Source organism: Ctenopharyngodon idella, chromosome 2, assembly GCF_019924925.1.
Source record: "Ctenopharyngodon idella isolate HZGC_01 chromosome 2, HZGC01, whole genome shotgun sequence".
Lineage (NCBI taxonomy): Eukaryota > Metazoa > Chordata > Actinopteri > Cypriniformes > Xenocyprididae > Ctenopharyngodon > Ctenopharyngodon idella.
Genome location: NC_067221.1, coordinates 19,880,901 through 19,902,790, shown reverse-complemented (window position 1 = coordinate 19,902,790; position 21,890 = coordinate 19,880,901). Strand labels below are relative to the sequence as shown.

At 36.6% G+C, this 21,890-nt stretch overlaps 1 protein-coding gene across 12 annotated transcripts in view; it reads right to left on the bottom strand.

Moving 5' to 3' along the window:
• Nucleotides 1-21,890, bottom strand: part of kmt2cb (lysine (K)-specific methyltransferase 2Cb) — a 121,138-nt gene that overhangs the window by 81,087 nt on the left and 18,161 nt on the right. For all 12 annotated transcript variants that reach the window (XM_051881098.1, XM_051881088.1, XM_051881070.1 and 9 more), the window contains exons 3-7: nt 21,130-21,218; nt 14,840-14,993; nt 8,031-8,216; nt 2,381-2,478; nt 1,739-1,848 (exon numbers count right to left, since the gene is read on the bottom strand). In XM_051881098.1, coding sequence (XP_051737058.1) covers nt 1,739-1,848; nt 2,381-2,478; nt 8,031-8,216; nt 14,840-14,993; nt 21,130-21,218 — 637 coding nt within the window. The remainder of the gene's footprint in view (nt 1-1,738; nt 1,849-2,380; nt 2,479-8,030; nt 8,217-14,839; nt 14,994-21,129; nt 21,219-21,890) is intronic.

Here is a 21,890-nt window from a genome sequence, read left to right as displayed (position 1 = left end):
CGTCTCTGTCCATCGTCCTGCTTAATGAGCTGCTCAGAAACCAGCTGTACGCTAAAAGTCAAGCAACACTGCGAGATGAGTCCAGACCTGACATGTCATCAGCCCTCATGTTTACAGCTGCTCTCCGCATCTTGTTAACTTCGCACCTTAAGTTGTTCAGCACCCACAACAAATAGATTCTGATAAGGCATGAGGTCAAATGGAGCAATTTATGCACCATTTATTCCTGATTCCAGTCAGGAAAGCACGTCAATCTGATGAGCCACCTATACGAACGTTCAAATCACACACACGTATTAATTGAGCTCTCACTGGCATTTACCATTAAATGCTGTTTTGCTGTTAATTCACAAGATCAAATGGCAGAGCACTATTAAGGAATGTGATTCGAGGAGGTTGCTGCACGGGGGTGTTAAGTGATGAAGCTGATGACGCCGCAGCCCCTTTGAGTGCCGTGACCTTTTCTATTTCACAGCTGATCAGCGGCGACCTTTAGCAGCCAGTTAGATCCCTCCTCCAGCTCTAGCCTTTCACAGAGACGCAGCAGCATGGCCATAAGAGTCAGCAGGTATATGAAGACTCCCAGAACCGAACAGGTGTCATTAGAGTGACATTAAACAAAAACAAGATTATAAACTAAAAATTAGAGCTGGGCAGAAATACCACAGAAATATAGATTGTAGAATGTAGAAAGAGGTAGAAATAGTAGACTCTGCAAACTGTTGAATTATATTGGAACTTTAATCTTATTCTTTGGTTTGAGTCCATCAAATAATAATACATTTAATTTGAAGAATATATAATTAACTGGATTATCAAAAAACAGTAATTATGACATTATGACCACGTTTGAGCTTCCACAAGAACCAATGAGATTTATTCTTGTGTGTTACGCAGCACACTAAGCTTCCGCAAGAACCAATGAGGTTTGTTCTCGTGCGTCAAGCAGGTTCGGTTGAGCTTCTGTTTATATTCGCTGATCAATGTTTATATATGAATAAAAGCCTAAATTTAATCTGTTCATCATATGAAATGATTGTGGCTTTTCAGAAAATTTGGACTAAACCACTCAATACATATGGATTAGTTTTACAAAATCTTTATGAACTTTTTGAACCGTCAAAGTGGTAGTTGCGTAGCTGTCAATGGGAAGTACAGAACTGGCTCAGACTTTATTAAAAATATCTTTATTCGTGTTCCAAAGATGAGCGAAAGTCTTAGAACAAGACGAGGGTGAGTAAATGATGACAGAATTTTAATTTTTGGGTGAACTATCCCTTTAATTACTATAAATTGTTATTATTTACTAAAACTATTAAAAATTGTTTTAGGAAATTGACAAAAAATAAATAAATAAATAAATAAAAATAAAAATGACATGAGGTCCCCCCCATCAAAACCACAACATATTCTGGTGTCCAGCTGGAAGCCATAAAGGACAAATCTAAAAACAGCTTCAGGAAAGACAGCTGTCATGGATAAAATTAAAATACAGACACATTATGGTCAATCAACAGAAGATGATGATGGAGGGAAAAAAAAAAAAAAAAAAAAATGCACTTTTGTGCAGCCATTAAGAGAGAACTGAGCATTTTAACCCTCATTTGCATAACCTTTCAAGTACTCCAGTGAGGTGATGTAATATTTGCATAAAGTTTACAGTCATTATTTTATTCACGAGTCCTTGCATGCTTCACCCAAGATGAATGTCAACTAAACCAGAGTTATCCCAGCATACCTCTGTGCTCCCTGAGTGGATGGCTTTGTCCACGTTTAGCAGTGATTGATCCTCCGCTTGACACACAAAATTTGACCACAAAGCGCAGCTTTGATGGGCCCAGCACTGACCTGCCAACACAAGAAAGTTGGACAAGGAATCAGAAGATGGCAAGAGAAATTTCATAATTTACTGTTGTCTTTTCGAATGTTATTATTTTCTTTCTCCTGTTAAACACAAAAGGAGACATTCTGCCTCTCATTTTGTGTTTCACAGAAGATAGAAAATCACCCAGGTTTGGAATGATTCCTTTAAACTTTCTGACCAACACTGTAAAGATATTTATTGGCAGAACAGCAGTTCAAGTTCATTTTATTGGACTAACAATTTCTGGTCCTCACCTTCTGACAAAAGCCTTCAGGCTGTGTTTTTTTTTATTTCTTTAAATCATCCTCTGTACAATCAGTGAAAAAGTCTTTTGAACATATTGAAAGAGCTTTCAACACCTTGAAATGAGAGTGAAAACTTGGTTTCAAGAAATACTGTACACTTTCTTCCATAAAATCTTTATTAGTTAAAAGTAACACTCAAAATTACAGTCATTGTTTCTATAGTTTGCTTTTCTGTAAACGTGTTTTGGTGAAGTTTTTAACAAGTGCTTACCCGATTCCTCAAAGAGTGTTCGGACGTCAATGCCATCTGGCAGGCCGACGTGGCGGAGCTCATCCCAGAATTTGCCTCCTGCTTCCTCTGCCCCGACACTGAAGACAGAGACAGATTAATTAGAGGTGATCAGGTTTTAGTCTTACACCATGTCCTAACCATGATTATCTGTTTGTCCAAACAATGTGAGATGAGGGAAAGTGATCTTGTTTGAAAACCGTCATTATTTTTGCATTTTCATTTGATGACTTTGAAATTAAAGGTACACTATGTAACTTTTTTTGTTCAAAACTAACAAAATTTTAATAATGAGTCAATACATTATAAATCCTGTTAGGATGGTTTTGTGAGAAAATTGGCACATACATCACTCGCCCATTCGTGTCTTGTAAATAGAGAAAAATTGCTCCGACTACTTTGATGTGTGTTTGGTGTGGGAGTGGCACAGGTTAGTTGTCACAACGTCCAATAAAGGTTTACATGGAGCAGCTAAATCTCGAACCTCCGGAGAATCACTTGTTTAAAAAAAAATAAAAAAAATATCAGAGGAGAGTCTGCTGGCAAAAAGAGAATGCGACAGAGCTCGTAATAAAACAAGAATCAACATTAACTTGGCTTTTCAGAGATGGAGTTTTTATTATTCAACAGGTGAGTAAGGTATTTTATTGAACAGATATATTGCCATATGTAGCTTTCTAACAGAGTTCACTGTAAAGCATTATCTATTGTGAAGGGCCTTATTTATCCACACAGCAACACTTTTCTCATTATACAACATTTCACATTTCTCAATATACAACCAAAACAATGTTATTTGCAAAATGCATGCAGTTTTGTTTTTTAACCAATAGAGGGCAAAAAGTTACTTAGTGTACCTTTAAGACATTTCACTTTAATATACAGTATATTTATGTTGACTAAGATTTTGGACCAATGAGATTTCACTGTGGGTGGGCTACCCAGAAAGATGCAACTAAACTAGAAACCAATAAAGCATCAGAATGTTCCATCGCTTGTCAAAGTCGTAGCAGGTTTGGACAAAAACTCGGGGTGCGCTTTGTTTTCTCATGCCTTTTTGGGACAGGAGAGAAGGAAAAGCAAATAAGGATGTGTCAAAATCATCAAACCAATGAGGTTAAGTTAATGAAAAGATCAAATATTATATCAAGGAGCAATACAAAGGGACTAGGCACCAGCTTATTTGCAAAATATGTCACTCTCCAAAATATCAAATTAGATCACCAAACTAATTCCAAATATTCCCCAAACAAACTGTCTCTGGCTGCTCTGCCTTTAAATTTATGCTACTAATGATGGAATAAGCAGCAGAAACATTGAAAATGGGCATTTTCACACCTGCAAATTCTTAGGTCGCTGTACAGTGTTATGGAAATAAAATATTACATATAAGCCATATTTTTGTAATGTTTATTCAAAAATTTTACTTGTCTACCACAACAATGTCTTTGAATTGGGGTCTTTTCTCAGTTGATTTGATATTACTTAATCAGCATATCATGTACTTAATTCAATTAAAATGTTTCACAGCCCTAATTTCTATAGACCTTATATAGACTGAGATAAACGTGTACATGCTCTCTAACTGCTGCCCCTCTATCATGAGCCACCGGCACAAGGAGTGTGTTAATTTATTCTTGACATTCAGGGACAGGAGGGGTTTGACTCACAGCCATTTTAATTTAGGTATGGGGGTTGTGTGGGATGGTGCTGATTGATTAACCACTTACACAGAAATGACTCATCGTAAACACATTATGGGACAAAAATGCATCCATCACAGCTCTCCGCATCTCATTATACCCCTCCTCTATCCACTTGCTGGGACGGCTGACATATACGAGGGGTCAACTGTGATTTTTAACGCAGTGTGTGCTGCTGACTGACATTCTGGGTAATCCCATGACAATAGATGTGGATCAAACGAAATATAATTTCTGAGTGCTGTATTATTTTACCTAATAGCGCTCATACTGTAAATACAAATGGGGTTTCATGCTACATTACATAACCTAACAAATTAATTAAATGATGTACACTAGGCAAAATCAATATTATGATCATGGAAACAAACAAACAGATTTCCATAAATAATATATTTGTTAACATACAGCTGTGGTGAAAATTAATAAAGAGCTTCATGTGCCCTTTACATTTTTTTTGTTTTCACCACAGTGATACAAAACGAAACTAGAGATGCACACTGCAAAAAATGCTGTTCTTACTTAGAATTTTTGTCTTGTTTCCAGTCCAAATATCTAAAAATTCTTAGATCAAGAAGCATTTTCTTGACAAGTAAAAATTATGTTCTTGTTTTTAGGAAAAATAACAAGCAAAATAATCTGCCAGTGGGGTAAGCAAAATATTCTTAATCCAAACTGAAAACAAGATTATATATCTTATTTTTGGTTTGATATAAGATTATTTTACTTACCCCACTGGCAGATTATTTTGCTTGTTTTAAGGAAAACATCACTTAATTTTGACTTATTTTTCTGAAAACAAGAAAATAATTTTTACTTGTCAAGAAAATGCTTCTTGATTTAAGAACTTTAAGATATTTTGACTAGAAACAAGACAAAAACTCTAAGTAAGAACAGCATTTTTTGCAGTGCACCAATTCTGGCCAATCCCAATAAGGCAATGATGGTGTGGTTAATAAATTAATAATTTTACAATTCAATTATATTTTGTCTAAATAAATTCAAAATAATACCCTAATAACTAAAAACATGTTTAACATCCTTTTAAATACTACAAGTGAACTTAGGCATCACAATATAATAATTTACACTTTGAAAAATGAATATTAATTTTGAAATGGCTAAAAATAACAACATTGGTATTAATGTTTTTTATATTAACTTTGAATGTCAGATGATGGCAAAAGTAATCTTAATGTAAAAACAGGGGAAATGATCATTAACAATTAAATATTCAATATGTTTTTATACTGATAAATAAGTAAAGAAATCTCTAACATCAGTCAATAATCAATACGGAACTGATTGTGTCTAAATGAAAGTATTACATATAGGCTAATGATTATTTCCCAAAAAAGCAGTGGGGAAAAACTTACGAAAATCTAGAGAAAAAATATGGTTAATTGTTGTAAAATAAATGTCATAATGGAAAAAAAATTCTTTTTTTATATATACAATTTTCTTTTGATTTTGGGATCAATTAGTTATCATAAGGTTAATGATTAGGGATGTGTTGAATAAGATATTCGGTTTTGGTCATCCCTATTAATGATTATAATTTTTGCCAGAAAAAAAACAAACAAAAAAAAAAGGAATATTTGGGTTAAATTTTAAAATTTCCTAAACAATATTAGTAAACATTATAAACCCATGTTAACTTTTAGTCATGCTGCTGTAAATGGACCAAAAATCTTCCACCATTCCGACTAGCTACCCCACATTTAGACCTGCTGCTTGATAGTGAGGCCCACAGATGACAAAGCTCAGCAGGCCTGGCTAACTGCCAACATCAGACTGGCAGCACATTACGTCACACGGGCCCCTGGGAGACGGCTGATTGGCTCCAAAGAGCCAAGACAAATTAGGCAGCTGTGCGAGAAAGCAGGGAGAGGGCCCTTTGTTGGGCTGAGCGCACGCTGGGGCCGGCGTCTCACATCTCGCTCTGTGACTCCCAATAGCTGCAGGGTAATGATCAGCTAGGGGAGAACGCTCGCAGAGAACCACATATGAAAAGCAAATAGCCAACAGCAATGTGCGTGTTTATACCTTTGTGAATGAAGCACAGGCCACAGGATTTAGATCTATCCGACTAATGCCATATTATTTGGGTTGTATAAAGGTAGTGCTGTCATTAAATGTAACTTAAGCATGGCAGGCGTTTGCTTGTTGATGAAACATATAGACATAATACAGGCTTGATTATATGCACAATGTAGTGGACAACATAATTGGTAATTTATGCCAATAATGTTTTATATTTCTTTCACATACATCTACAGAACCCACAGAAGGGTCACGTGACACTAAGGACGATGAAAATTCAGCTTTGCCATCACAAGAATAAATTACATTCTAAAATATATTAAAATAGAAAACAGTTCTTTTAAATTGTAAAACTATTGCACAATAATACTGGCTTTGCTGTATTTTTTCCATTAAATATGCAATTGATAACATACAGTCAGCCAGTCAATATCGCAAAATAAATAAATGGGTTAGTTCAAATTTCTAATTTACCAGTCGCACATTTATGATATTAATTTCATTACTTAAATATATAATGGGTGGTGGATTTGGTACATGGTTTAAGTTTCCGGGCTGATAAAGAATATTATATGTAACATTGCTAAACCATAGTAAAGAGAGTTTAAAATATAAGCTAAGTGCTGTCAAAAAGAAAAAAAAAATAGAAGACCGTCTGAACATTTTAATATCTTATAAATAAACTAGTGTATTCTGAGTCATTGTCATCCTCAAAGATGAATTGGATGATGCTGACTTGATATCTCCACATTTTAGTGCATGCACCTATAGAGAGAAATTCATGTTAAGTTAAATGTCATTCAATAAATGCTGTACTAATTTAGGTTTATTTATGTTAATGTTTTAAAAGATAAGCTATTTGTGAGGTCGATGAATAATAGGTGAACGTTTGGATTTCCTGCCAACATAATTACCACATGGACCAGCCCTGTTAATGATCTGTCCGTCACGGACTGCGTGACTTTGCCACTTCCTGGGGATTTTTTTTTTTTTTTTTTTTTTGCGTCTAAACGACTAATTAAAATTTGGCCAACTAAGCCTCTTCTCGTCGACTATTAGGGGGCAGCCTTAATTTCTGAAGGATCATACGACACTGAAGACTGGAGTAATGGCTGTTAAAAATTCAGCTCTGACATCACAGGAATAAATTATATTTTATAAAATATTCAAATGGCTACATTTTTAAATTGCAATAACATTTCACAATATTACTGGTTTTACTGTATTTTTGATCAAATAAATGCATCTTCGGTTAGACATTTACAAAACATTTAAAAAATCTTACCAACCCTAAACTTGTGAAAGGCAGTATACTACTACTAGCAATAGAAGCATATCATAGCTTTAGGAGACAATGAACAGAAACCATGTGCTTTAAATCGAAGTATGTGGGACAAATATGCATTGCCATTTGCTGAGACGACGCAGAGGGTCACTTTAGGACAAATAATGTTTGCTTCACATGAGTCTGTCTCCAGGATATTAAGCAAAAACACACACATACTAGAGCAATGAGTGCAATTTTCAACTGGAATGATCCGTATTCAGTCTCTGCCTGAAATTTCATCCAGATGAGGGTGATTCAACCAGTGACGTCAGGTATCAGTGCCCTGCTGCCTGTAACAGGCCTACCGTTCAGAACAGCCCTTACCATGCACCTTCACAGAGAGTGCAAACACACACACAGGCACATCCTTTGGCTCGTGTAACACTTTCCTCTCTCTAACAATGGCTAATATCATCTGATTTATTTCACATGGACTGACCAAGAAAAAAAAAAGTTGTCGTGAGAAGCGCCCTATTTAGCTGAGCTCATTTAAACCTTGCACTACACATCACAGCTGATATCATACGACAGCCCCACTCGCCCCAGCCAATCTGCTTACCTCTCTGGGCCCCTGTGCCTCCCTGATTGGCTGGCAGCCCTACTCTTGTCGTCATGGTCGTGGCCCTCCTCTGTCGAGGACTGTCGGAGTGGAGGGTCGTATTCGGGCGTGACCCTGAATGGCTTCAGATCCCCCTGGCCCAACAGGCTTCGACCACCACAGTAACAGAAGGCACAGAGCTGTTCGCTGTGAGGAGATGAGAGGAATGCGGTTAGCGAATGAAACGAGACGGCAAATGTTGCAAATCTGAACATGTGCAACATAATGGGTTTAAAGGAATGTTTTGGTTAAATGCAGAATGTTCCTTTAACCCTCAAAGACCCACTGTAGCAAAATTGCAGCACTTATTGTTTAAAGAAATAAAATAATACATATTTTTCACTCAGTGTTTAACATATATTATACAAATAACAGGAGCTCACAGGAAAATGTTTACAATTGACCCTTTGCTAAACTCCAACCCCCTCGCTAATTCCGACTAGCTTTATAGATTTTTTTTTTTTTTTTTAATTTTCAGTAAAATGTGCTCATAAAGTTGTAAAATTGAATTAATATTATTTTTAGTTGGGCTGGAATTAATTGTGACATTGCAAACCATTTTATCAGCCATTTATATTTATAAAAAAATGTTAAACTTCACAGTAACATGATTAAAAACAGTATAGGAATCAAGGCAAATGCTTCTCACTGTCAACTGAAGCTTGGAGTAAACGTATCTTTGGAATGAGGCTTGACACATTGCTTAGTCACACTATGCACTTCTCAGTATTTAGATTTGAAATATTAAACAAGAAAATACCAGTTATATTCTTTCTGGGTATCTTGTATCACTATTATAAGTGAGCACCAATAACAATTTACTGTATTTTGGTTGATTTCCGTAAAATTGTTATTAAATACCCACACACAAAGAAAACAAGCTTGTCCAAGAAAATGACGAACAGGAACAGTTGCTAAGGTAGGATCGGTCAGAAATGTTTTTAGAGTGGGGTTTATTAAAGGGACAGTTTGAATCTTCCAGCATGCCAAAGTCACACTTACATGTTTTGGATCAAATTTAGAAAGTCATAATTCTCAACGTCTAATAAAGCTGGAAAAAATTATCGTTAGTTGTGGTGTGGACTCTGTTATTCTTTTACATTCAGAACGATTCTTAAAATGATATCTTTATTGTCATCATCTTGGTGTGAATGAGCTTTTAGTCTTGTGGTTTTGGAACAACATGAGGGTGAGTAAATGATGACAATTTTCATTTTTGGGTGAACTATCACTTTAAATTAGGGCTGTCAATGATAACGCATTAATGCATGCAATTAATTCAAAATCCTCAAAATAATTGAACACAAAATTAATTACTGAAGCACATTTCGCTTTTAAACACGAGCTCTGTCATATTCTGTGATTGTTTCTGAAGAGCGCAAGACCTCATGCATCACACTGCGGATTGACAAACTATGTTTCTCAGCTGGATAAAGCAAACCAGCTAGTAAAGTTTTGATGGATGAGGATGGCAATCAAGGTAAAGACGAGATCCAGTTGAAAATCAATGGAAGACAAAGGAAATAGTGACATCAACCTGTCTGGAGGGTCTAAGACTCAAGAAACATAAACACAAAGAATGGATTTCCACTGAGACCTTACACAGAATTCAAGAAAGGAAAGAAAAGAAAGCTGCAGTCAACACCAGACAAATAGACACCAGAAAAACAAAGGTTCATCAATGATTTGACCAAGAGGCTGTAGGGCATGGAAATTTGAAGGAATTGTATGACATTACAAGAAAGCTCTCAGGAAAATACAAGCCAGAAAGACCAGTCAAAGATAAAGAAAGGAGGCCAATAAGAGAAATTGGTGAACAACAGAGGAGATGGGTGGAGCACTTGCTAAACCGCTAAACCAGCCTGTGCCCCATTCACCACCAGAGATACAGCCAGGTGAGAAAAAACTTGCAAATTGATTGTTGTAAACCAACTAAAGAAGAAATACGGCAAGCTATTTAACAATTAAAAAATGGAAAGGCAGCAGGACCAGACAACATTCCCGCAGAAGCACTAAAGGCAGATATGGAAACAATAGTCAGCAACTTCTACCTACCATTTGTTTGGACAGATCTGGGAAGAAGAAAAGTGACCATATGACTGGAAGGAGGGATATCTCATAAAGATCCCCAAGATAGGTGACTTGAGCAACTGTGCAAGCTATAGAGGAATAACATTACTATCAACTTTTGGAAAAGTATTCAACAGAATCATCTTGAACAGACTGAAAGAACAAGTTAACACTCAACTGTGAGACCAGTAAGCTGGCTTCCGCAAAGACAGATCTTGCAGGCCAAATTGCAACACTGTGCATCATCATTGAACAGTCCATGGAATGGAGCTCTCCTCTCCAGATAACTTCATTGACTACGAGAAGGCATTTGACAGCGTAAACGGAGAAAGCAGGGCTCGACAATAAGGACTGCCCGATGGCCCGGGGCCAGTGTGAACGACGCTCGGGACAGTTGACGGAACTGTCAATTGCCCGACTGGGCCAGTGCTGTAGGGTGTGCGATGTGCGTTATATATCGTCTATGATATCGCAATTGTTGAATTAACGATCTGACATCATAGAGTATGTCCCTCACTTTACAAAAACCAAACAAAAACACACCCATTGAGTGCACGCATACACTACTACGTGATGTAGTCTAGTAGGTTAGACTAGTGAGCGTGTATATTTAGAGTGCATGCTTTCGCTGCGTGATTTAGTCTATTAAAATGCATTTACAATGCCCCAGAATTCAGGATAAGTGGCAAAACTGCCTCTGTATGTCTTTTATATTTATATAATTGAATATAGTTAACCAATATTACACAAAGAGCGCATTTTTATCCAAATATAAGCATGATTACAAATGTGATATTGATTTTATACAACGTACAGTTTAATAAAAAAGAAGTTTATATTAAGTGAATTACATTTTAGACACCAAATCGCTTGTTTCGCCAACGAAAATAGTTCCAAACAAAGTCCACAGCATTGTTTTGCGTCTCTGAGCAACACTTCCTGAATGAATCAGCCGTTTGAATGAATCGGTTGAATTTCAAAGACTCGCTTATTAACAGGGACTTGCTGCCACCTCCTGGCAGGTATTTCAAATAACAGTATTTAACATTTTATATTTTCAACGTTTCAAAACATTTATGCATCTGTAACTGTTCTTGACTGATAAACTTTAATAAAGTTTAATCTATATTTATATAGTTTTACATTAGATTACAATTTCTGTATCTGAAAATCTCCTGTTTAAGCCTACATAACCTAAAAAGCACCGTTTATTTCATTTATGTTTATTCAGTTGTATTTATTTGGGCTATTACTTGTAATTTGATTATTTGTTCCTATTTTATTACTTACTGTTTACTTGTTTAACAATAGTTAATCTAGTAGCTTTTGGTGTCATAACCTTATTTATTAAGGTCACATGTATCAAAAACAACAAAAACAATAACTAGGCTTATTTTATAGGCCCATTTTCTTTTCTTTTACTTTAAAAAAAATATATATATATTGTGGGGCCAGTGAAAATTTTGGCAGGTCAAATGGAATTCAGTGGACACCTTGGAGACAGTTTGATGACCTAGACTTTGCAGATGATCTAGCCTTACTCTCCCATACACAACAGCAGAAGACAGTGTAGCTGGCACTTCAGCTCAACTTGGACTAAAAATCCACTGAGGAAAAAGCAAAGTACTGAAGGCAAGCACAACAAACAAAATTCCAGTCATTGTTGCAGATGAACTTTTGGAAGAGGTGGAGAACTTCACCTACTTGGGCAGAGTCATTGACAAGCAGGGTGGTACGGATGCCGACATCAAAGCCTGAATAGAAAAAGCCAGATCTGCTTTCATCCAACTTAAGAAAATCTGGAACTCCAAGGACCTGACACTGGAAACTAAACTCAAACTTTTCAACACCAATGTCAAGTCAGTCCTTCTGTATGGATCTGAGACTTGGAGGACGAATGCAAATATTATCAACAAAGTCCAGATCTTCAACACCTGTCTAAGAAAAATCCTCCAAATCTGCTGGCCAAACACCATCAGTAACAGGGACGGTGTGGCACAATATTACAGCTCCAAATCCAGGACAAAATCACAAAGAGGCGCTGGCGCTGGATGAGTCACACCCTCCGGAAACCGACATCAAACATCACAAGGCAAGCCCTTACCTGGAATCCTCAAGGAAAAAGGAAAAGAGGAAGGCCAAAAAACACCTGGCGCCGAGACCTTGAGGTGGATTGCAAAAAGATGGGTTACACCTGGAGCGAGGCTGAGAGGAAAGCCCAAAATAGAGATGCCTGATGAGCCCTGGTTGATGGCCTATTCCCCAAAAAGGGTGAAAAGGCGAAGTAAGTACAGGAGTCCTACAGTAAGCACGCGTGAGACTGTTTTATCGATGTGCAAACAAACCGTGTATATGCGCTCTTGATGCACTGATCGCACATTGTATTTATGCACACATTTCAGTACATTCACGCTGTTTCCACACACTTTCAGGATAATGTTTTGATTTGTCATGTGTATGTTGCTGTGCTTAGTAATTTTGAATGGATCCATATACTATAGTATATGCAGTCAGGTCAAGGCGTTTACGTTGGTTTAGTGTTTTTTTTGGCATCTCCATGTGGTCCTGTTCAGTATTGCAACTTGACTTGTCTGAACTTGTAAACAAGCTCTCTGCTGTTGCACTGTACACATACTATACACTGTATTCTGAAAAGGTTTTTCTGTAACGTTTTCTTTTTTTCATGGGTGCTTTTCTGTGCATAAATTTATGAATTTTATGGTCTTTTTTGGAAGGATATCTAAATTTACCTTGAAAAAAGCTTATAGAAAATACAGTTTTGTGAGAATCACCATTCAATCTGATGGTTTACTTTGCAGGATATAGCAAATGATGACAAAATGAACATGTTTAACAAGATAAATGGTGTATGCTTAATTTCAGTGTGTGCTTAATCGCACAAAAATCGCAATTAATCGCGATTAAATTTTTTAAAAAAATAATCTATTGACAGCCCTACTTTAAATATAACAGTTATGAAATTCTGCACCGTAGAATGACCAGTTGTTGTTTTTTTAACAAAATATGCATAAAGATAATTTGTATAATCTGTGGCTTTCTAAAAACACATTAGCAAAACCAAAGTTTCTACTACTAAGAAGTATGTGGGAGTGTTAGAATTCACACATGCTGTGTCTGTCATTTTCACGCTCACTGAAAATGGGAAAATTTTCAACAATTAAACTAACTCCACTACATCCTCACTGGAATAAAAGTGAGGAGACAGCTTCGTTCAAAATATAGCTACATAACAGTTAGACACAACAGATTCAACAATGAAAACACATCCAGCAATATGAGTAACTCCTACTTTATAATTTTCAAATGAAAACGATCACATCATCTTGAAAAAAAAAAAAAAAAAAAACCTGCCGCAATGTGAATACAAACAAATTTGCTACAGACTGATGGACAAAACATTATTTTGTGTTGCAATGTGGCTGCCTCAAAATTCTGTAATAATATCAATGAGGCTTGTTGTGTTGGCATCACAGCGGAGGAAAACAGAAAATACCGATCAGCCCTCAGATATAAAATTGGTCCCTACATCATCGGCTCTCATGGGCAGAACAGCCCGTCCTAAAAAGCCATCTTTCAGTCTGTTAGCAACCTTTCATGGACTGAAGCCTGGGAGACTTGCGGCCGTGGTGAGTTCACTGTTTGGACAGGGGTTTGTGTGTTTATGTGTGTTTGTGCATGTGTGGCAGGGGAACCTTAAATTTGTAGTGTAACATCAACATTGAGGCACATTCAGCTGAGAGCATAAACAAACAGACACGGCACATACATACCAACAAACCCAGAGACGGAACTCCAAGAAAAAGATGTGTGCAGAAGGAAATATTTTTGAAAAAGCATACTAACATATTACACTTATTCTGCAGTGTAGCATGTATACTGTGCACAATATGCAAAGAATAGATGGATAGCCTACCACAATTGCCAAAATGTGAAGTATGCGGATATGGTATCCCATAATGCAATGCTCTTAACTTGACCATCAATTTCCATTGTGATAAATTAACTTTGAGTAAATTCAGCTCTCTGCGTCTTTTTTCTCATGATTTTTCTCATTATTTGACATAATTTAACATACTTATGAATGAACAATGAATGACAGAAGTATTCCACTTATAGCCAGTAATGTTAAAAACCATCAATATTACTTCTCTGTCATAAGTCACACTAGAAATCAGAAGTCAAATTGAGTACATTGCATTGTGGGATACAGTACTGCACAGCATACTTCACATTTTGGGAATGTAAACAGAAAATCTGCATGAATGCTGCAGTTGGCCTAATGTAGCACCTTTCTGATCTTTGTGCTCCTGGAAACACAGTGAACTGTGCCACAGCACAGGGCTGTGCCACAGCAGCACTTACTCCTGGGTTCCTGCACTGCAGTCTTCTTTACCCAGAATGCACTTTTATTAAGCTGATCATGTGCCCATCCCCCATGTTAAGACAGAACTGTAGCCAACAGCAATACATGCACACATACTTTAGCACACGTGTGCTAACGGGCATTTATCATTTGACCTTCCATTTTGAGATCTTGGTGGAAAGGCAAGACACAGTCAAAAAGGCTTAAAACATGAAGCCATTCACAAACTTTCACACTGACATACACACACACGTTCACAAGCGCATGCTTCCCACGCCAGCAGTGACTCAGCCAGGCGAGAGGATGCTGCTCTGACCTGCTTTTAGCTTCTCCAGAGGCTGATGATGTTTGTGCCGCCCCCGTCTCAGGGCTCGCAGGAAGAGGGGATGATGGCTGCTCCTCTTCCTCCCCCTCTGCTGAAACTGCCACGGCAGAGGCGTCCTCCGTCTCCTCCTGCTGCCCTTTAGTGACTAACGAGAGACACAGAGGGAGAGATGCATCCATGTTAATTAGAGCTGCACCAATACAGATATTTTGGCTAAAACTGATAATTAACCCTTAAAGGGTTAGCTCACCCAAAAATGAAATTTCTGTCATTAAGTACTCACCCTCATGTCGTCCCAAACCCGTAAGACCTTCGTTTGTCTTCGGAACACAAATTAAGATATTTTTGATGAAATCCAAGGGTATCCGATCCACACATAGGCAGATACTACATTGCACCTTTTGAGGACCGGAAAGGTACTAAAGGCAATGATAAAACCGTCGATGTGACTACAGTGGCTAAACCTTAATATTAGTACCAGCCAATACTGAGCCCGCAGATACACAGATACCCTCGTATTTCATCAAAAATATCTTAATTTGTGTTCTGAAGACAAACAAAGGTCTTACGGGTGTGGAACGACATGAGGGTGAGTAATTAATGATAGAAATTTAATTTTTGGGTGAACTAACCATTTAAATGCATGATCATTTCACCAACTGAATTCATTTATGCAAGTTAAATGAAACTACACACTACAGTGATAGTATAAAATGTCAAAGTATTAATAAGTTAATTTAAAAATATTTTGTAATTCAGATATTTTACTTGTTATTTACAATAGATTGTGGTTCTTTATATCTACATTGGGGAAAATAACAAAATGCTGTTAAAAACAAACTTCACATCATTTATTTATGTTACCAATCATGATTTCACTTGCACTTCGGTAAGTTCTCAAACACAAACAGCATCAAAGAACATGGATCGCTAATTGCGGTCCCATACTCTGTTTAAGGTCCTAGTGATCCATTTAATAATAATAATAATAATTTGAAAGATGCATTTATGAGAGCTGCATATTAGATGTTTAAACATGTAGTTAAATGTAACAAATAATAAAATGATGACAATTACATAAAAATAGATTAAGGTAGTATTTTGTGACATCAAACTACCCTTTTAAACATCTATCGGTTTTAAATAGCTTGTCTATTCATGTCCATGTCCAGTGATTTTTTAATGTATTATTTTATTGTCTATTTATTTGTGAATTTTAAAAGTTTACTATTAACTTAACTTATTTATTATTTAATTTTTTTAATTAATAGATTTATTTACTATTTTTAAGTTGCCCTCTTATTCCTCCATAAATTACAGGCATACAAATACTACTGAAATCTATTTGAATGGGAAAAGACTCCAAAAAAATCTCCAAAATTCTTCTTTAGCTCAAATGACACCAAAACACTGTATTTTTTTTAGGTTGGTCTAGCTAACGCGTTTTGGAGTAAACAAACAGACAACACATCTATCAAAAAGACAACTGGTTCTTTTAAATGAGCAGTTAGATTTATTAGTCAATTCAATAAATCAACGTGTTGCATCGCTCAAAAGGAATGTTACAGAGAGTCACACAGTGACAAGCCTGAATGACCTCTGACTGTGTACCTTTGCCTCAAATTAATTTTCATCCATGAAATGTTTATTTATTATGAACCATGCTAATTGTTTCCAGTAAACCAGCCTTTCAGTTCCAGGCCAACATCCTTCATTTTTAAAGATCCTGAATGACGTGTGAACAATGGCTAAATTTGTATAATGTCAACAGCAGTCTGCTAAGCAAAAGAGTAGAAAGACCCAGGGTCTTTGGTTTCCCTGTTGGAAAAACAAACAGGAGGTACCCTTATCCATTTTGATTTGTGGGAAATATGCAGAGCACATGTGCCATGTGTTAATAAAAGAGAAATTGTGAAAACTGTTGTCTCAGAATGTACACAATGTGAACAATTAGAGTTGTGAGTCACCTGTGACTAAGAGCGCAGAGTGAGCTGAGATCTAGTTGTGGTCTAAAATAAACCACATTCAAACCACAGCTGCAGTCAACCACCTCCTGTTGGCTACTCATTTCATCCACTGCAGTCTAATCTTACAGAGCATCAATGAAACTACAACAGACACCACAAATTGGGGTCAATTTGCAAAGAAAACTAGTTACTGGGGCTTGTTAAGGCAACGTTAGCACTAATATAGCTTATAATTATGGTTAGGGATATTTATGGTTCATACTTTGTATTAAACTTCAGCAACTCATTCCAAATGTTTGTACCTGAGACATGAATTGATTATTTAAATTATGTGGGTTGTTGTGGAGAGGTGTGCTATTACTTTTCAAAGCAATCAATCTCCATGTGGCAAATGATAAAATGGGTGAACAATCCCCAAATACTGAATAGCAACATGCTAAAACACTTGAGCAGCTAAACTGCTACATGCTTAAAAAAAAAATAATAATACCTCAACATCTGAAACAAAATATGCTTCAAAGACTCAGAACACCCTAGACACAGTGGAAACACACCATACAAACTGAATAGCAATGCTAAAACATTCTGAACACTCCAGAAACAGTGAGAATGTGCTAAAACATTCAGAACACCCTATAAACTGAATAGCAAAATGCTACAACTCAGAACACCTTAGCAACTGAATAGTAACATGCTAAAAAAACACTACCTTACATTGGTATAGCAATAGACTACAAACAACATAACTGCAGCATGTTAAACAACAGTAACGACACCTTTGCATCTGAATAGCAACATGCTACACATACTCGGATCACCTTAGAAATAGTAAGAACATGCTAAAAACACTCAGAACATCTTAGCAACTGAATAGCAATATGCTAACAAATGCTACGTTAGCATCTGAACTGTAATAAGCTACACATACTCAGAACACCCTAGGAATGGTAAGTACATGCTAAAAACACTCAGAACACCCCAGAAACTGAATAGCAACATGCTAAAACACTCAGAACACCTTAGCAAATAAAACAGCAACACCCTGGCAAACAGTCAGTGAGTTTTGCACAGGCAAACATCACTCACATTTTCTTTAGAAAATGTAAAAATGTAGTGGACTTAAGAAAAAAAAATGAAAAGGCTGACAGAAGCAGCATTTAAAAAAAAAAAAAAAAAAAAAAAAAAAAAAATTTAGTAGTTCTAGGTACTTGAAGGGTCTTTCATAATTATGGTGCCATTTACTTCAGTGGTGACCTTGACACAAAGGTTATTTCTGAGGTTCAGGAGGCTAAGCAGTTACTGACAGCACCTTTAATGATGCTAGCTCATATTATTGACTGTGAGGGAGTGTTCCAACCTCCAAGGTGAAAGTGACTTGACATTCAAAAGCAGCGCTAGCTCTCCTGCAGTGTCAAGACAATTCACCTGCTTATTATAGCTCCATATAGGCTTCACAGAATGAATGACGAAACTACTATGACAGTTTCTTCTAATTCCACAATGATTAATGGCCTATACAGCAAATAATAATAATAATAATAATAAAAAAAAAAAAAACAGTGTTACTACTTTAGGTTTTAGATGAGTAAAAAAGCACACAAAAGTCTTTTTCTGGTTTTTTTTTTTTTTTTTACATTGTACTCTAGCTTTAATAATTTTTTCTATTCATCAAATTTTCTTTTCATCAAAGATTACTGAAAAAAATGCATCACAGTTTTCACAAAAATATTAAACGGCACAACTGTTTTCAACAGTGATAATAATAAGAAATGTTTCTTGAGCACCAAATCAGCATATTAAAATGATTTCTGAAGGATCATGTGACACTGAAGACTGGAGTAATGATGCTGAAAATTCAGTTTTGCCATTACAAGAAAAAATGATAAACGGAGGGTCCTCGCACCATCGATGCTTGGGCCCCAATTACATTTTAAAATAGATTAAAATAATATTTCTCAATATTACTGTTTTGTTTTGTTTTTTTGTTTGCAACAAATGCAGCCTTGGGAAGCATAAGACAAAAATATTTAAAAATCTTACCGAACTACCCCAAACTTTTGAACAGTACTGTAAATTTGGTAATATATAAATTAATGGTCAATTATATAAATTATTCATTTTCTTGCAACTTAATTGCAATGCTGTGAATTTAGCCCTATTCGGATGGTAATTGTTTTTCATGTGGACGTCTATAAAAATAAATCTGCATGGCATCTCAGTGATAAAATTATTGCATTCGGATGGCGTTTTATTTATGGTGGAGAAGCGAGTTCTACTCATGTGGTCAGTCACATGGTTGTCAGCTGTAAATAAAATGTCATATGCTTGGAATAAAATGAATAAATTCATATTTAACTTAATAGGAAAATAATATCCCATTTCTTTTTTGATTATTTAAATCTGTTTAAAAATAGCAAAACAGACACGCTATAGTTGAAATGGTTTTCTGTCTTGCATCTCTCACAATGATGAATGTCATTTTAAAATGTGGAAATTAGCAGAAATAGATTAATACAACCACTTATTTAAATAAGGTCAACATAAAGCTACTTTATTTATATTCTTAATGTATATAATTGTACATAATACATATTTTAAATTGTATTGCATACTTGTTGTTGCTATAATAATGACCCATTTCAAATGTTTACATGCGTTTCTTCTCTTTCTTCTTTTTGTTCTTAAGAGCTCCCGCTCGCTGAGGTGGAGCAGTGATGAAATATTGTTCTTGTAAATACTTTCCAGCATTTCAGTAACCTAATAAAAGTGTAGATTTTTAAAATGCAAATGTGAAAGAGATACTGTATGGTGCTCGACAGTGGTGAAAAAGGATTTAAACCATGAATTTTGAATTGACCCCTTCTTGTAAACACAGAGATGTTGATTTGGACAGCAATTAAATGACCACACAACCTTGGTGTTTGTCAAAAAAAAAAAAAAAAAAAAAAACAGTAGATAATTCAGCCTTGGATTTTTAAGTGGGTTGTGAGAGAAAAACACCAACATTTTGTATTTGGACAGCAATAAAATTCAATGACTAACCCCTGTAAATGCTGAAAATACCATACGTCCCTTTGAGAAATAAATTACTGTCCGAATAAACAATTTAATGTATTTAAGATGTATTAAACGATTTAATGTAGTTATCTACTTTAGATTACAAGTTAGCTTGTAGCTCAGCAAGCTGCAGTTTCAAGGTATCTTCCCCAACACTGGTTGTCTAGGCATTGCTATGTGGTTGCCAATTAGTTTTTAGTGCATTACAGTTGCTAGGGTGTTCTGAGTGGTTTTTAGTTGACAAATAATAGCACACTTCTCCTAAACCAGTGGTTTTCAATCATATGTCTCCCTAATTTACCAAACCTGATCATCAGCTCATTAAGTGAGAGCTCCATGAACTGAACTGAGTGTGTCAGATAAGAGGGACACACAAAATGTGCATAACGATGGGTCCCCAGGACCAGGACTGAAAACCAGGACTGAAAACAATTTGAGGTATCATTCATGTCCACAGAAAAAAAACATTGCAGGACTAGTTTACATGACATTATTAGGGTTAGGAGTGAATAAGAATGAAAAACAATGATATTGATGCCTTATTCGCATTCAGAAATCACCACTAATTTAAAAACGCCTCTAAAGTTAAATGGTATAAACACAATCACAACCAAAACAAATCTTTAAGCTGCTTGTGAACCTAAATGCACATCATATCTTCAACAGAAGGCCGCCAGCCACAAGCAGGCAAAAGCGCTGAGAAAATGAGGGGAAAATGCACAAGATGAGATTTTAAAAGGCTTTCAGCGGGCATTAGCTTCCACTGGCTGCTGCGAACCTCAATCACATGCTTTGAGAGGTGGTGGGGCGACTCCAGAGCAGAAAGGCTGTGGCTGGAGTCAAATCCTTTCAATTAGAGCTAGAGAGCGGAGCCATGTGGAGACGGGCAAAAATCTCATCAATCCTGCTCAAGGAGTGTGGACGGCCGAGCCTCTTGAAAGCTCCTCCTCGGCCGGCCAAGGTTTGAGTTAGATTGACTGCACAGCTGGGAAAGAAAATCAATTCAGGGCTCCACATTGTGATTTTGTTTATCATTGGAACTGCCTCAGAGGAGAGGCAGACTCGCTCTCTGACTCTTGAGGAAGGGGGATGTGACGGCTGAAAAGAAAAGACTGACACAGGAAACCCAGAGCAGTGGGAAAAGAACTTTAAAGAGGGTATATGTGGGGGAGGAGAGAAGAAAAGAGAGGAAAGAGTGGGAGAGGAAACAAGAAGAAAAGGGTGAAAGTAAGTAAAGGAAAAGAGGGTTGCAGTTACCTGTCTCCTGTGTGCTTCCTGTTTCTGCTGTCTCCATTCCATCTGTGCTGTCTTCATCCTCCACCAGAGCTTTTCCTCGCCCCCGATTCCTGAGAAAGAGATCATTATTACAACGCTTGATTCAGGAAAGAATGGTTGATCATGAATAGAGTGGAACGTTCATTCCGGAAGTAAAAACTGATTCATTACCTCCATAAGGAAAGTGATTTTTAATGACCATTTACAAATCTCAAAGACAGACCTACTGTGAGTTCTGAGGTTGTTAATTGATGGTATATGCTTTTGTTGAAGCCATCTGTTTGCATTATTTCAAATTACTTACACTGTAATAGTTTTATATTTATTTTTCATTTTTATGTCATTCACAATGCTTCATGGTATTGTAGTTCTTTCCCCTCACTCAAGCCTAATACCTTTGTCTTTTTGTCCGATTTTCAAATACTTTTTTTATTGGCTTGGATCAATGCTGTTTAAAGAAGTTTTTTAATACATATGGGAAAAAAGAATGGAAAAAAAAAAACACTGCCGGAACCAGCACAGCTGAAAAAGTGGACAGACACTAATGCTCTATATTAGTTAAATACAGAACCAGTTGTCTCTGATTCTCAACCGAGTGTTTGTGGCCCTGGGCAAGGGTGGGATGGCCATGTGAAAACGGTGTGTTTGTATGTGGGCACATTTGTTTACATGCACTGAAGGGGAAGTAACGGGTGCAAGACCTCTCATTAAAGCTGCAGCTCAATGGAGGAGCACCATGAAGA